This window comes from Nematolebias whitei, chromosome 4 (genome assembly GCF_014905685.2).
Source record: "Nematolebias whitei isolate Nwh7 chromosome 4, NemWhi1, whole genome shotgun sequence".
In the NCBI taxonomy this organism is placed as follows: domain Eukaryota; kingdom Metazoa; phylum Chordata; class Actinopteri; order Cyprinodontiformes; family Rivulidae; genus Nematolebias; species Nematolebias whitei.
The window spans coordinates 6333557-6347153 of record NC_056501.1 but is presented as its reverse complement, the minus strand read 5'-3'; the positions used below and the strand labels follow the sequence as shown (position 1 = coordinate 6347153).

Sequence of the window (13597 nt, the reverse complement as noted above, 5' to 3'; positions counted from 1 at the left end):
ACTGCAGGTTTACTTGTGGTTCCTAGAGTTTCCAAAAGCAGAATGGGTTATCAGGCTCCTCTCTTGTGGAACCAACTTCCAGTTTCTGTCCGTGAGGCTGACACATGGTCCAGTTTGAAGACTTTCCTCTTTGATAAATCCTATAGTTAGGGTTGGTTTGTTATGCTGCCTTAAGCTTAGACCACTAGAGGACAAATTGACCTCATGTCCTTAAATTAATTGTTAAAATTTAATAGTTTTCATTTGATACTATCTCAACATGTGATTCTTGACCTGCCATTGTGTATCTGTTCCTCTCAACTTGAAGCAGATGACCACTTGTCCTGAGCCTGGTTCTGCTAAAGGTTTCTTCCTCATGAGGGAGTTTTTTCTTTCCACAGTCGCCTTCATGCTCGCTCAAGCTGTGATGGAGTTAAACTCAAAGCGGTCTGCTCCTCAGATAAATAATGTTAAATTGTTATTTTTATCTCAGTGCCCTGAGACGACTTCTGTTGCGACTTGGCTGTATATAAATAAACCGAACTGAATTAAATTAAAACGGTGCACTGACAGCTGTGTTTAATTGGGTGAATGAGGCGACGTCACGCCGCTCAGACTCTGACGGCACGTTACAGCTTACAGGGACCACAGAGGGTCCAGGAACTCAGAACAAGCACTGAACCAAAGAAGCCCACAGCACCGTCTGGATAATCCACTCTGTTTAAAAAAATCCTGACAAACGACATTTTCATTAAGAAGGATTCTGATTAAAACTTGTAACTTTTAACTCGTCAGTTCAGTAGGAGGTCCTGCATCGTTAAGACCTTATTGGGATACAAGCGGTCCAGATCACCTCTGAAGGTGGTCTGAATGAAAACTTCTTGATGTTTGTGTTTAATCTTAGCTGTAAGTTTCAGATAAGCTGCCAGAAGAGCAAAGTGCATCCTGGTCAAAGTTTGTCCTAAAAATATAACGGCTGCTTCTTCTAAACTCTGAGTTGACCGGGTCAAACCAGCTGAGGCTCTTCCTCGACAGGAAGTGGAAAGAAAAGCTGACATTTAGGTCAAAGTTGTCGTTCAGCCACATTCCTTTAGACGGGGAATAAAGACGTCTTCAGTCTGCAGCATAGAGAGGAGCGTTTCGTAGAAAAGTCAAAAAGAAGCAAATGTTTTGTGTCAAAGTTTCCTCACATCGTTAACTCCTCTCTGTCCTCGTCTCTGCAGCAGCTACCGGTCATCACCTCCAACACGATAGTGCGCTGTCGCTCCTGTCGAACCTACATCAATCCGTTCGTCACGTTTTTGGACCAGCGCAGGTGGAAGTGCAACCTCTGCTACCGGGTCAACGACGGTATTCCACGTACTTTACGCTTTTAAATTCTCGTTTTTCGTTTCCAGTGAAGTCTGGCGCGTTCCACAGCTTTGTCTTTTCTTTAGTGCCAGATGAGTTCATGTACAATCCAGTAACGAGGTCTTACGGGGAACCGCACAAGAGGCCGGAGGTCCAAAACTCCACCGTAGAGTTCATCGCCTCCTCAGACTACATGGTAAAACCCTCCACGTCCCTTGTATTGCAGTGAGAGTGTTTGTCCTCTAGATGGAGCTGTTCCTGCAGCTTAAGACGATCTGAACATTTGGCTTTTTTTACGGTTTGTTTTGCTTCTCCAGCTGCGACCGCCGCAGCCGGCGGTTTACCTGTTCGTGCTCGATGTTTCCCACAACGCCGTGGAAGCAGGATACCTGAAGTTCTTCTGCGACTCTCTGCTTGAGAATCTGGACAAGTGAGTTGTGATGTGATGTCTTTGTGCCACCAATAAATTAACCAAAAGAACCGGAGTCCCGGTTCCTTCACTGGGGTTCTGACGGACGGCGTCGTGCCTTTCAGGATCCCCGGGGATTCGCGCACCAGGGTGGGTTTTCTCACCTTTGACAGCACCATCCACTTCTACAACCTGCAGGAGGGATTATCGCAGCCTCAGATGCTGGTGGTGTCGGACATCGACGGTACGTTTGGTCACTCAGGAACAGAACTTTCTGCTTTTTATGACAGCGTAGATGAATAATTTTTAGTTTTTTTAACCTGGCAGTAAATTATTCTGCTTGTTTCCCGTCAGATATCTGAACTTCTCTTTAATGACGGGTTGGAATTTCTCACAAAAAGCAGCTTATTTAAAACAATATATACAGAATTTCAACACCCATTCCACTTTTTTATTATTATTATATATTCATTCATTCAACCTTTATTTATACAGGTTAATCCCATTGAGCCTCAAAGACTCATTTACAAGAGAGACCTGAATAATAACATCAATAATGTATAATAATAATAATATGATATAATGTAGTCAAGTTTACTAAAGTCCACATAAGAACACAATACTTATTCCCATAATGTCAGCAAGGCGTTCTCAAACTTTTTGGGTCTTTCCTGCCCAAAATATTAAATTTAAATATATATATATTTTAATTTCCTGCCATTTTAACCCCTAAATGTTATGGAAATGTATGTTTGTTTTTTGTTTTGTGGTTAAGTATGTTGGTTTTCCTGGCACATTGGTCCCCATATGTATTTATACACTTTGTTAAATGATAAACTTATAAGTAATAACTTGTAATTCATTGTGCGGACCCCCCCCGGGGGCCCTGGGACCCCAGTTTGAGAACCACATGAATCAGACAACAATCGCAGCTGAGATCATTGCTTCTTCAGACAGCTAAATGAGTCTGCTGAAGTGGAATATTTAAAGAAAAATCCAATAAACATCAACAAAGTGAACTGAATCAACGGTCGCTTGAATATGGATGATGAACAGGAAGATGAAGGACTCCATCCTGGATTGTAAATTGTGCCATGAGGCTTGAAGAAAGTTTAATTACAACCAGTTAAATTCCTTAAGAAGAAGAAGAAGAAGGTGTTCCAGGAAGGGTGAAATGATGGAAAGCCTCTGGTTTGGTTTTAACGTCACGTTTCTTTCTTCGCAGATGTCTTCATACCGTCTCATGACAGTTTGATGGTGAACCTAAAGGAGAGTCAGGAGGTACTTCTTCCTTCTCCTTCGTCGTAAATCTTACCTTGCATGGCAGAAAAGGAAACGCCAGCCGACACCCGAGATGCTCAGCAGAGCTGGTGTAATGCAAACGTTTCTCTTCCAGCTGGTGAAAGAGCTGCTGACGTCGCTGCCGGCCATGTTCAGTCAGAGCACAGAGACGCACAGCGCCCTGGGTCCGGCCTTGCAGGCGGCCTTCAAGCTCATGGCGCCCACCGGCGGCCGCGTCACGGTTTTCCAGACGCAGCTGCCGACGCTGGGCGCCGGGAAGTTGCAGTCGAGGGAAGACCCAAACCAGCGCTCGAGCACCAAGGTTCACATTATAATTTACTTCATCACAGTTCGTGTTTGCTCTGAACTCCGTTTATTGTTTTCTGGTAGAACGCGAACTCTAAATGTCGTTTTTTTAGGCCTAAATAAAGTTTGATTGATTACTTCTTTGTTGTAACAACGCTTCTTGGCAGTGAATCTTATTCTGTGTATTGTCCCCCGTTGTGGATTAAGACCGGGGGGATGGGAAGTACAGTACGTGAATGTTGTGAGAGCGGTGACTTCAAAAATAAGCGAGGAGCCGACTTCCATTTTGGCGTGTTGCTGCATGTAGAAGTAAGAAAGGTTATTTTCAAAATCTGCGTTGCCAGGTCAGAATCCAGGATGGCCATTGTTGCATCAAAGAAATAATCAACCACGCTGTAAAAGTTTCTTACATTTTGTGCGATCTTTATGTACAGCCCTGTGTTCTTCACTGAACACGATGCTTTTATCCCAGAACTGATTTATTTTATTTGTCATATTTGTGTTTGTCCCCAAAAAAAAAAGCTCAAGAATTCACCTTCTTGTCATTAATATGTTATTTTTAGGGAGTGCAGCACCTCGGTCCTGCCACAGATTTTTACAAGAAACTTGCTCTGGACTGCTCAGGTCAGCAGATCGGAGTGGATCTCTTCCTTCTCAGCTCGCAGTACGCCGACCTTGCTTCACTCGGTAAGAACAAGTTCTGTCTCCGTCCTTTCAATGGTTTCTCAAAGACCCGAGTGTGACACGTTAAAATCTGTGAAGCCTGAAGGATGAAGATGAAATGTTTCAGTCTGGTTTTAAACAGTTACACAGCACTGAAACAGCTTTGGTCAGGGTTTGTGATGAAATTCTGTCAGCAAATGATTCTGGTCAGTTTGTGATACTTGTACTCGTGGACCTTACCGCTGCTTTTGATGCTGTTGACCACTGTCAAGGTTAGGACACTGGGTTAGGATCACAGGTGCAGCATTAGAGTGGTTCCGTTTGTACCTGTGTGACAAGACTTTGTGTTAAGGTTGAAAATAGTTAATCTGCATCAGTGCCTCTTTCCTGCAGGGTTCTACAGGGCTCAATTCTTGGACCCCTTCTGTTTTCACTTTACCTGCTCCCTGGGGTCTACCTGAGGAAACCTGGTCTTTCATTTCATTGTTATGATGATGATTGTCTTGATTTATCTGCCCTTAAATCCCAACTCCGTTCACCCTCTGTTAAAATGTATCGATGACATCAAAGCATGGATGGCTTCAACCTTTTTAGGTTTCAACGATCAGAAGACTTAAGTTATTGTGTTTAGCCGTAGCTGTACCGCTGTCTCTGATCCCGTAAACCTCGACTCCTAGCCAAAGAAGGAGCCGTTGACGGACCCACGTGGTCCTTCGACCCCTCCTGGCTACTCAACACTCAGTCGTCACAAGCTACAACTGAGGTAATGGCAGTCACACGCGCACAAGCTGCAGCTAAACCTGCTGATAACACAGTTTCTGTGCGCCCGATGCTGACTGACCCAGACATCATCCAACTTCAGAAGTTGGATCCTGCAATTAACTCGATGATGTTGTATCTGACTGACCCAGACAAATACACTCCATCGAAAGACGAGCTGGATTCCAATCCAGACCTCAAAGTCCTCTTTCAGCTGCGCAAACAGCTAAAACTACTCAAGGGCATCCTAACTTTCGCTCATGGACGGACGTCCTCACCTGTGTTCGTGGTCCCCCATGACCACAGGGGGGTGATGTTAGTCCATGCACATGACCTTCCGTCCGCAGGACATAAAGGTGACAATGCCACGCTGAAAGCATTAAAACAAATTGCTTATTGGCCTGGAATGAAAAAGGATGTCAAGGACTACATAAAAGGGTGCCTGATTTGTGGCCAGTTTCAACCATCCAGACCACTTCACAGAGCACCACTGCATAGTAGAGGCATTGCATTTCCATGGTCGGACCTCCAGATTGACTGGGTCGGACCACTCACTAAGACCTCTAGAGGAAATAAATATTTTCTCACGGTAACCTGCGCGTTTACCAAATGGGTAGAATGTCTACCAGCCCCTAATGACAACTGTGTAGTAGTAACGTACGTACGTACGCCACCAACTGTAGTATGACAATATAGGGAAATATATTCATACTTTTCACGAGTTCCTCATCTTTCTGACTGTGTAATGTCGTGCATTGAATTTTAACAGAAATGCGAACGAGAGACGTTATTATCTTTGACCCATCAAATGAATGCGGTCATTTATTTTCAGAATCAAAGTTTAACATCAAACATTTACATTAATTTGGCAAAATATGAAAATAATAACAGACAAGTTTCACAAAATAATGGGCTTCAATCACACGGCGGTGATTGAGGACTTAGCTTCAGATATTTCTAAATATCTGTACTGATTTTAGGAGAAAGCAGAGTTTAAGATGGAATGGAGATTTATCTTACAGAGAGATATGTGAGGGAATTAATCTGTTATGACCAGAACGTGCACGCTCCATCAGATCTCAGCTTGCGACGGTACGCTCAGTTGAAGTAGATCGTTACCTGGTTGACGATGAAATCAGCTCGGTATAGAATCCTTCAGACTCTTTCAGCGTCTCCGTTGAGCAGCTGAAATCCTTCGAGAGTCGTGCGTGGTGTTCAAACAGAAATTATAATCCCAACATCGTCACTGCATTCTGTATTCCAACGGAAGCACTCTGGGCTTCAGACATCAGACTTTCTCCATCGGACATCAGAGTTTTCTCCTTCAGCCTTCAGAACTCTCAGACTCTAGAACTTCTTCAGAACCTCCATCACTCTGAGACTCTTGGACTCTATCCCTCCCAGACTCTGCGTCTCAGCTTCTTGCAACTCCTCCGCCTCTGCATGAACTGGGAAGTTGCCACATTTTAAATGGGTCGACTTCCGGGTCATTTGAGAGCTTTTTGATTGGTCGATGGACCAGAAAAAGGGTGTGGTTTGTGATGTAAGATGTTATCATAAGTCGAGGTCAGAGAATGAGATTGTTCAACAACTGACAGAGAGATTATTGCAGAAAAGCAGACTTCGTGGAGTCAAACTCTTCTGTATCTTCTGTAAAGATTAAACATGACATTTTTCTCGGTAAACATTTTAGTTGACCGAAAACCGACCTTTAACATACTTACATTGCTGACAGAAAAATCAAGAAATGCATATTAACCTGATTTCTTCTTTGAATGAGGAATAAAAATCATTACTTACTGTTTATGTAAAATAAAAATGAGTAGTTCTTTTCAACCTGTAAACATTGAGTGAACTAACACAATTTGATTATCAAACATTTGTAAAGTAGTAATGATTATAGAGAATTGTCTTTTCTGCTTGATTAATTCAAGAAAGAAAGTCATCAGATGGCTCAAACTGTATTCAGATCAATGAAATAACAGTCTCTGTCCATCTGATAGATTTGAGGTCAGATCAGGTTCAGATCAGGTTCAGATCAGGTTCACTACACAAATCCTGGGATGGTTTTAAACTCTGACTTTAAGTTTAATAAATAAACTTTGTTCTGCAGAAAAGCGTCTTCCAGTTAATGCAGATAGCAAAGCTTAAGTTCGTGTTGACCAGATTTGACCTTGAAAAAATAGTCCATGCCTTCGTTACAACCCAGCTGGACTACTGTAACGCACTTTATGTTGGAGGTCAGGTCTCCCTTTCACGTCTCCAGCTCGTCCAAAATGCTGCAGCTCAGCTCTTAACAGGAACTCGTAGGTTTGAGCACGTTTCACCAGTTTTGTCCTCCCTTCACTGGCTCCCTGTACGTGTCAGAATAGATTTTAAAATTGTCCTGTTGACATTTAAGTTGACCTTCCACCCTCATATCTCTCTGACTTACTTCAACCTTATGTTCCTTCTCGGGTGCTGAGATCATCAGATCAGCTGCTTTTGGTTGAAGCTCAGAGGAGATTGAGCTATTTCAGTCGTGGGCCCTGAACTCTGGAACAATCTGCAACATTAGACAGACCACCTCACTTCCTGTTTTTAAATCTCTTTTAAAAACATCTGTTTTCACTGACATTTACCACAGTGTGATTTGATTTACTATTTCATTGTTTTTATTTTTTATGCTTTTTGACCTTATTGTAAAGCACTTTGGGAACAGCTTCTGTTTTAAATGTGCTTTATAAATAAATTTGACTTTGACTCGTTTAGTCTCTTGGAGCTGGGTGTAATTACATCTCGGGACAGAACTGATAGGAACAGAAGCAACCTGCCTTCAAGAAGACGGCAGACATGTAAACCTGGAGATGTGTTCCTCCAGGCGTCCTGTTGGGGGCGCCAGCTTTATACAGAAGACTGAATTTAAATTGTTCTGTGATCTGATGACAACAGCTCACATCTGCTCAACCTAACAGCTGTTTGTGCCGGCATCTTATCATTTGCTTTGTGAACAAGACGAGTAAAACCAAACGCTGCACATTTTTAGTGAACCGAGTTCTGGTTTGATTTTCAAAATCGTTCCTCGCCGTGGTTGTTTTGTCAGACGTTGGTGGAGTTGTGTTTTAAATTTAAAAAGAAAAAATTCTCCTCAGCTTGCATCTCCAAGTATTCGGCAGGAGGCGTCTTCTACTACCCGTCCTTTCATCACATCCACAACCCGGCCCAGCTGGAGAAGTTCCAGAAGGACCTCGAGCGCTACCTCAGCAGAAAGATCGGCTTCGAGGCGGTCATGAGGATACGCTGCACCAAAGGTGTCGAGATCAGAGCCAGCTAAGCCCATGTGCACACACATCACCGCTCCGTTAGAACGTTCCTCCTTTGTGTTTTTCAGGATTGTCCATCCATACGTTCCACGGCAACTTCTTCGTGCGCTCCACGGACCTGCTGTCCCTGGCTAATGTGAACCCGGACTCTGCCTTCGCTGTCCAGATGTCCATCGAAGACTCCCTGGCGGACTCGTCTCTGGCCTGCTTCCAGGCCGCCCTGCTCTACACGTCCAGTAAAGGTGAACACAAGACCCGGTTAAAAACAGGTCTCCAACCAACTGGACTTCAGTTTTTATCTCTCACTCAGCCGAGTTACGCTTCAGCTCCTAGAGAGCGCCTCGGTTTTACTCGTATTCAGGCGGAGCTGTTGAATATTTGTGTTTCGCCGCTGCAGGGAAAAGGCGAATCAGGGTCCACACTCTGTGTCTGCCGGTGGTGAGTCAGCTGAGCGACGTGTACGCCGGAGCCGACGTCCAGGCCGTCACGTGCCTCCTCGCCAACATGGGTGAGTCTGTATGAGCTCGTTCTGTGTGGATCTGTAAAACAAACCAGGCGTCACTGCTGCTGCTTGTTTGTTGCATTTATACTCCCAGATTTAACCTCAAATTGTCTTTTTTTTAATTAATACATTTATTTTAATTCATAAAAGAACCCCTTGTTTGCATAAACTGTGCGTCACGTTTTATTTTCTTTGTACACGTCCACAAAAACACGAACCTAAGATTGTTAAAAATGACTCGGACCCAGATTTAATCTGCATCTTTTAGATTGGCCTCATAAATGTCGAGATTAACAAGATTTATTAACGTTAAATATAATGTAGGTGCTTGTTCATGGAATGATTTAAACAATATTTGGCCCTTGAACCGGTAATCGTTGTTTAAAGCATTTGTTTTTTCATTTAAATAATTATTTGAGGGATAGTTTTTTTAAAAATGTGTGTGTAAATGTATGGATTTATGCTGGTTTTGTGTGGAAAACAGCTGAATTTCTGACAGTACTGGTAAAATAAAATAAAAAACACTATTTTTAATTTCGATCCAGGAGCTTTAACATCTCAGTTCTCTTCATAATTAGGAATTTGATTTTGGATTTAAGTCTTTTATCCGTTTATTTTAGTTGATTCGTTGTTTTTGTTTCCAGCCATCGACCGGTCCGTGTCGTCCAGCCTGTCGGACGCCCGCGACGCCGTGGTGAACGCCGTGGTGGACTTCATGAGCGCCTACAGGAGCAGCGTGTCCAACCTGCAGCAGTCCGGACTCGTCGTCCCCGCGGTCATGCGTCTCTTCCCCCTCTACGTCCTCGCGCTCCTCAAACAGGTGAGGCTGCGTTTAGAAGTGAACCAAAACGAGAAGAAATGTCGTCGACTTTAAATTGACTCGTTAAAATACGAAGCTCTCATCCTGAAAGAACCCTGACCTGAACATCAATCTGATTATTTTTAATAATGTAATTTAATAATAATAATAATAATGTCCCCACAGGGACACGCCCTTACTGTCCTGAATTACAGATTTTACAGGAAGTCTTGGGGGAGAGTTGCTCATACTGTGACTGAATTCATGTTTACACCTATTTGAACACACACACACACACACACACACACACACACACTGTAGGTGTTGATCAGAATAACTTTATTTACAAATATTTTCCTGTAAAAACGCATCGAGTCCTCTTCAGTTTTGATACTTTTAGCTTATAGTTAGCCTTTTGCTATTTTAACTTGTAGCTAATATTTTGCTATGTGTAGCTTAAAGCTATTTTTAGCATTTAGTTAGCCTTTTGCTACCTGTAATTTTTATCTAGCTCCGTGATACTTTAAGTTTTCAGCTAACCTTTTCATATTTCTGTTTTTTGTCAGCTTTTTGCTACTTTTAGCTTCTAGCTATCCTTTTAGAATTTTAACTTTTAGTTGTCCTTTGACTACTTTTGGGATTTTAGCTACCTTCTGCTACATTTATCATTTAGCCATCATTCTGTTACTTTTAGCTGTGCATTTGCTACCTTTGGCTTTGAGCCTTTTCAAACTTTTATTTAGCTGTTTGCACTTTTTAACTTCTAGCTAATCTTTTATAGCTACTAGCTAAAGGCTAGCTATAGCTAGTCTTTTGATGGTTTTAGCTAACTTTTTCTCATTTTTAGCTTTTAGTTAGCCTTTTTGTTCCTTAAAACTTTTTTAGCTACCCTTCTGCTACAGAAGGGTAGCTTTTAGCCACTCTTCTGCTGTTTTTAGCTAATATTTTGCTAATTTTAACAAACATTTGGCTATTTGTAGCCTTTAGCTAGCTGATTGCTACAATAGGTTTTGCTGCGTTTGGCTTTTATCCCACGCTTAGCTGCTTTTAGCTTTTAGCTGGCATTTTTCTGCTTTGAGCTCCTGTCCTGCTTCTTTTAGCTCTTACCATCTCAGTTTTAGCTTCAACAGGTTTTAGTGAAGTCCTTCAGCGCTCTCGCTGTATTTTAGCAGAAAACGTTTTTTGTGTTTAGTTTCTTCACGTTTCGTTCCAGAAAGCTCTTCGGACCGGCACGAGCACGCGGCTGGACGAGCGCGTCTTCGCCATGTGTGAGTTTAAGACGCAGCCGCTGCCGCAGCTGATGAGGATGGTCCATCCGGACCTCTACAGGCTGGACAACATGTCTGACCAGGTGGGACACGTCCAACAGAACCTTTGGTCCAAACCAGGACGTCGAGTTGAATCTGGACCTTTTTTAACATTTAAAACGTTCTGAAGTTGAGCGTCCACATAACGCCTCTGTTGTTCTGTTGGACCTGTAGGGGGCGCTCCACCTGAACGACACCGTCGTTCCTCAGCCTCACCTGCTGCACCTTTCGGCCGACCGGCTGAGCAGAGACGGAGCCTTCCTCCTGGACTGCGGCGACGTACGGACGCCTTTCTTTACCGAATGAAAGATTAAACTCTTGGAAGCTCGGTCACGTGTCCGTTTGTTTCCTGCAGGTGTTTTATCTGTGGGTCGGAAAATGCTGCGGTGAAACGTTCATCCGAGACGTCCTGGGCTGTCCGAGCTACGCTGCAGTTCCCCCCAACATGGTCGGTAACACGACGACTCGGCAGACATGAGCTGAATGCAGCTGCTCGCTGCCCTGAAAATGTTTTGTTCCAGTTCTTGTAAAGACACATTTACTGCTTCAGCGTTTCCTGCAGCCTCCTCGGCGGTTCTGTCGCCACCACACTGTGGGCGTGATGGCGACACCCCGAACTGTCAGCTGATGTTTACGCTGTGATTTTTATTTTTGTAACAACGGGTCGTTGAATCCCGGAGCTGCCTACGGAACCCTCAGTCGCGGCCACAGGCATGTTCTGGGTCCTCGGCACCGAGAATGATGTTGCTGATGTTTTGGTTCTCCTCTTGTTCTCGCAGAGTCACGTTCCTGAGCTGCAGACTCCTCTGTCTGAGAGAGTCCGAGCGTTCCTCGACTGGCTGCAAGACAACCGAGCCTTCAGCTGCGCGGTCCACGTCGTCAAGTAAGACTCGCGTCCGCCTCCGGGTCCTGAGGGGGACAGGTTCATCCTGTCAAAGCCAGGGTTTCAGCATCACATGAAAATATACAACAGCTGTTTTTTGAGATTTGTTCGTCTGTCAGTGACCTTAGTTTACTGTGTGAAGGTCACAACAAACCTGATTTCTGTGGATTCACCTGGAACCTGATTCAGGTGGTTTCCTTGATCTTTTTTCTTCCGTATGTTTTTCAGCATCTTTCTCGTCCCGCAGTTTTGAAGCCGTTTCCACAAATCATAAATCAAAACGTTCACCTCTTTCAGGACAATCCTGCTGTGACTTTTGGTATTGGTGCAACTTTAGCTTTTTCTAATGTTTTAGCCTTTTCTGACATTTTTTTCTCTCATAGAAAACGAATTAAAATCATTTTACATCCTTCAAATCTTTTACTGCTCCTTTCACATTTTGTTCTGCTTCAAGCTTCTTTCAGCTTCCTGCTGCAAATTTAAACTTTTTTAGCTACTTTCAGCTAATTTCAGCTTGTTTTGACCCTTTCTGCTTATTTCTGCAAGTTTCTGCTATTTCAGCTACTATTTAGCTGTTTTATGCTAATTTTAGCTATTTCAGCTAATTCCACATTTTTTGCACTCGTTTAATTTTTTTCAGCCTGAATCATGAAAAATGTGCTCTCTGCACTTCCTTCTGGTAATTTCAGCTACTTTGTATTTCTGTAAGCACTTTGCGTTTTTATGTATGAAAAGTGCTATATAAATAAAGTTTACTTACGTTCTGCTTTTTTTAGCTACGCAGCTGTATTTTGCTAATTTCAGCTTTTTTTCCAGATAATTTCCATTTCTGCTTCTTTCAGCAAACGTGTTCTTTTTGATTTCTTCTGCTAATTTAAACTTGTTATAGCTTTCAGCTACCTTTAGCAGTTTTTAGCTAATTTTGGCTGCTTTCAGATAAATACAAAATTTTCATGGTCATTTTTGCTACTTTCAGCCTAAATAATTTTTTATGCTACTCTTTCAACTACTATTTAGCTGTTTCTACTAAAGCCACATGTTTAGCTTATTTCAGCTCTTTCCACTTCCTTCTGTTAGTTTAAGCTTTTTTTTCTGACTTTTCAGGTACTTTTCAGCTCTTTTTTTGCTTATTTTAGCTTTTTATAACTAAATGCCATTTATTTTTTGTGCTCATTTCTCCTTATTTAAACTTAATTTAGCAAATGTGTGTTTATTCTGCTTTCTTCTTCTAATTTAGGCTTGTTCTTCCATTTTAGCTAAATTTCAGCATGTTTTTATCTAATTTCAGCTGTTTTTAGCAAGTCCTTCTGCAATAAGCATTCACACTGCACTCTTGCAGGAAGTGTAGTTCCTCTAGTTTATGTAAGTTCATGTCAGTAACGTAATTTGATGAAGACTGCTGAAGGGAATTGTTTTCATGACTTTTCGAGCAGACGGAGCTCAGCCGAGGGTCGAGAAGCACGAGATGTCTGCTCTGGTTCTGTCGCTGCGACTGAGCTGAACCAGACGGAACAATCTGACTTTGATTTCTAAATGACGAGATTATTAAACGGCTTGTTTTTCATCAGTGAGAGTCCAACCTGCGAGCTCCCGACTGGAACAAAAACAATCCTCCGAACAGAAGCGGGCCGCTGCACGTTGAGCCGACTCAACTGAAATCTATTTCCAGAGTGACGAAGCGTCGGCAGCGAGCTCGCCGGGGGACGGCGGTAACGGCGTCCACGGGGAATGCATTGTTTCAGTCTCCTCTGCTGTTTGAGGTGCGGCTTTGCTCCGCTGCATATTTACAGCCTGGTGCTGTGGCTGATGTCAGTGTGAACGGACTGGGTGGTGTTTGGGTGGATGTTTGAGCAGGAAGGTGGAGCAGCACGGCTCAACAACAGCTGCATCGTTCGCTCTGTGCAGGTTTTTTTTTATGCTTTAGTTGAGAAGTGACGGCTTCAGGTTCAGGTTGGAGGGTCTTTGTCTTTCGGCTGTTCCCTCTTCAGGAGTCGCCACAGCGAGTCCTCCTCCTCCTCCTCACTCATTCACACACATGCACAGCGAGTCCTCCTCCT

The 13597-nt window shown here is 43.1% G+C and overlaps 1 protein-coding gene across 1 annotated transcript in view; it reads left to right on the top strand.

The window, feature by feature from the left end:
- sec24b (SEC24 homolog B, COPII coat complex component) overlaps positions 1–13597 on the top strand; it is a 30379-nt gene that overhangs the window by 15375 nt on the left and 1407 nt on the right. The window contains exons 9-23 of the mRNA XM_037675163.1: positions 1203–1329; positions 1416–1525; positions 1647–1759; positions 1864–1982; positions 2964–3019; positions 3135–3341; positions 3889–4012; positions 7879–8037; positions 8118–8291; positions 8447–8557; positions 9196–9371; positions 10564–10701; positions 10832–10936; positions 11013–11105; positions 11437–11540. Of these exons, the coding sequence (XP_037531091.1) occupies positions 1203–1329; positions 1416–1525; positions 1647–1759; positions 1864–1982; positions 2964–3019; positions 3135–3341; positions 3889–4012; positions 7879–8037; positions 8118–8291; positions 8447–8557; positions 9196–9371; positions 10564–10701; positions 10832–10936; positions 11013–11105; positions 11437–11540 (1916 nt within the window). The remainder of the gene's footprint in view (positions 1–1202; positions 1330–1415; positions 1526–1646; positions 1760–1863; positions 1983–2963; positions 3020–3134; positions 3342–3888; positions 4013–7878; positions 8038–8117; positions 8292–8446; positions 8558–9195; positions 9372–10563; positions 10702–10831; positions 10937–11012; positions 11106–11436; positions 11541–13597) is intronic.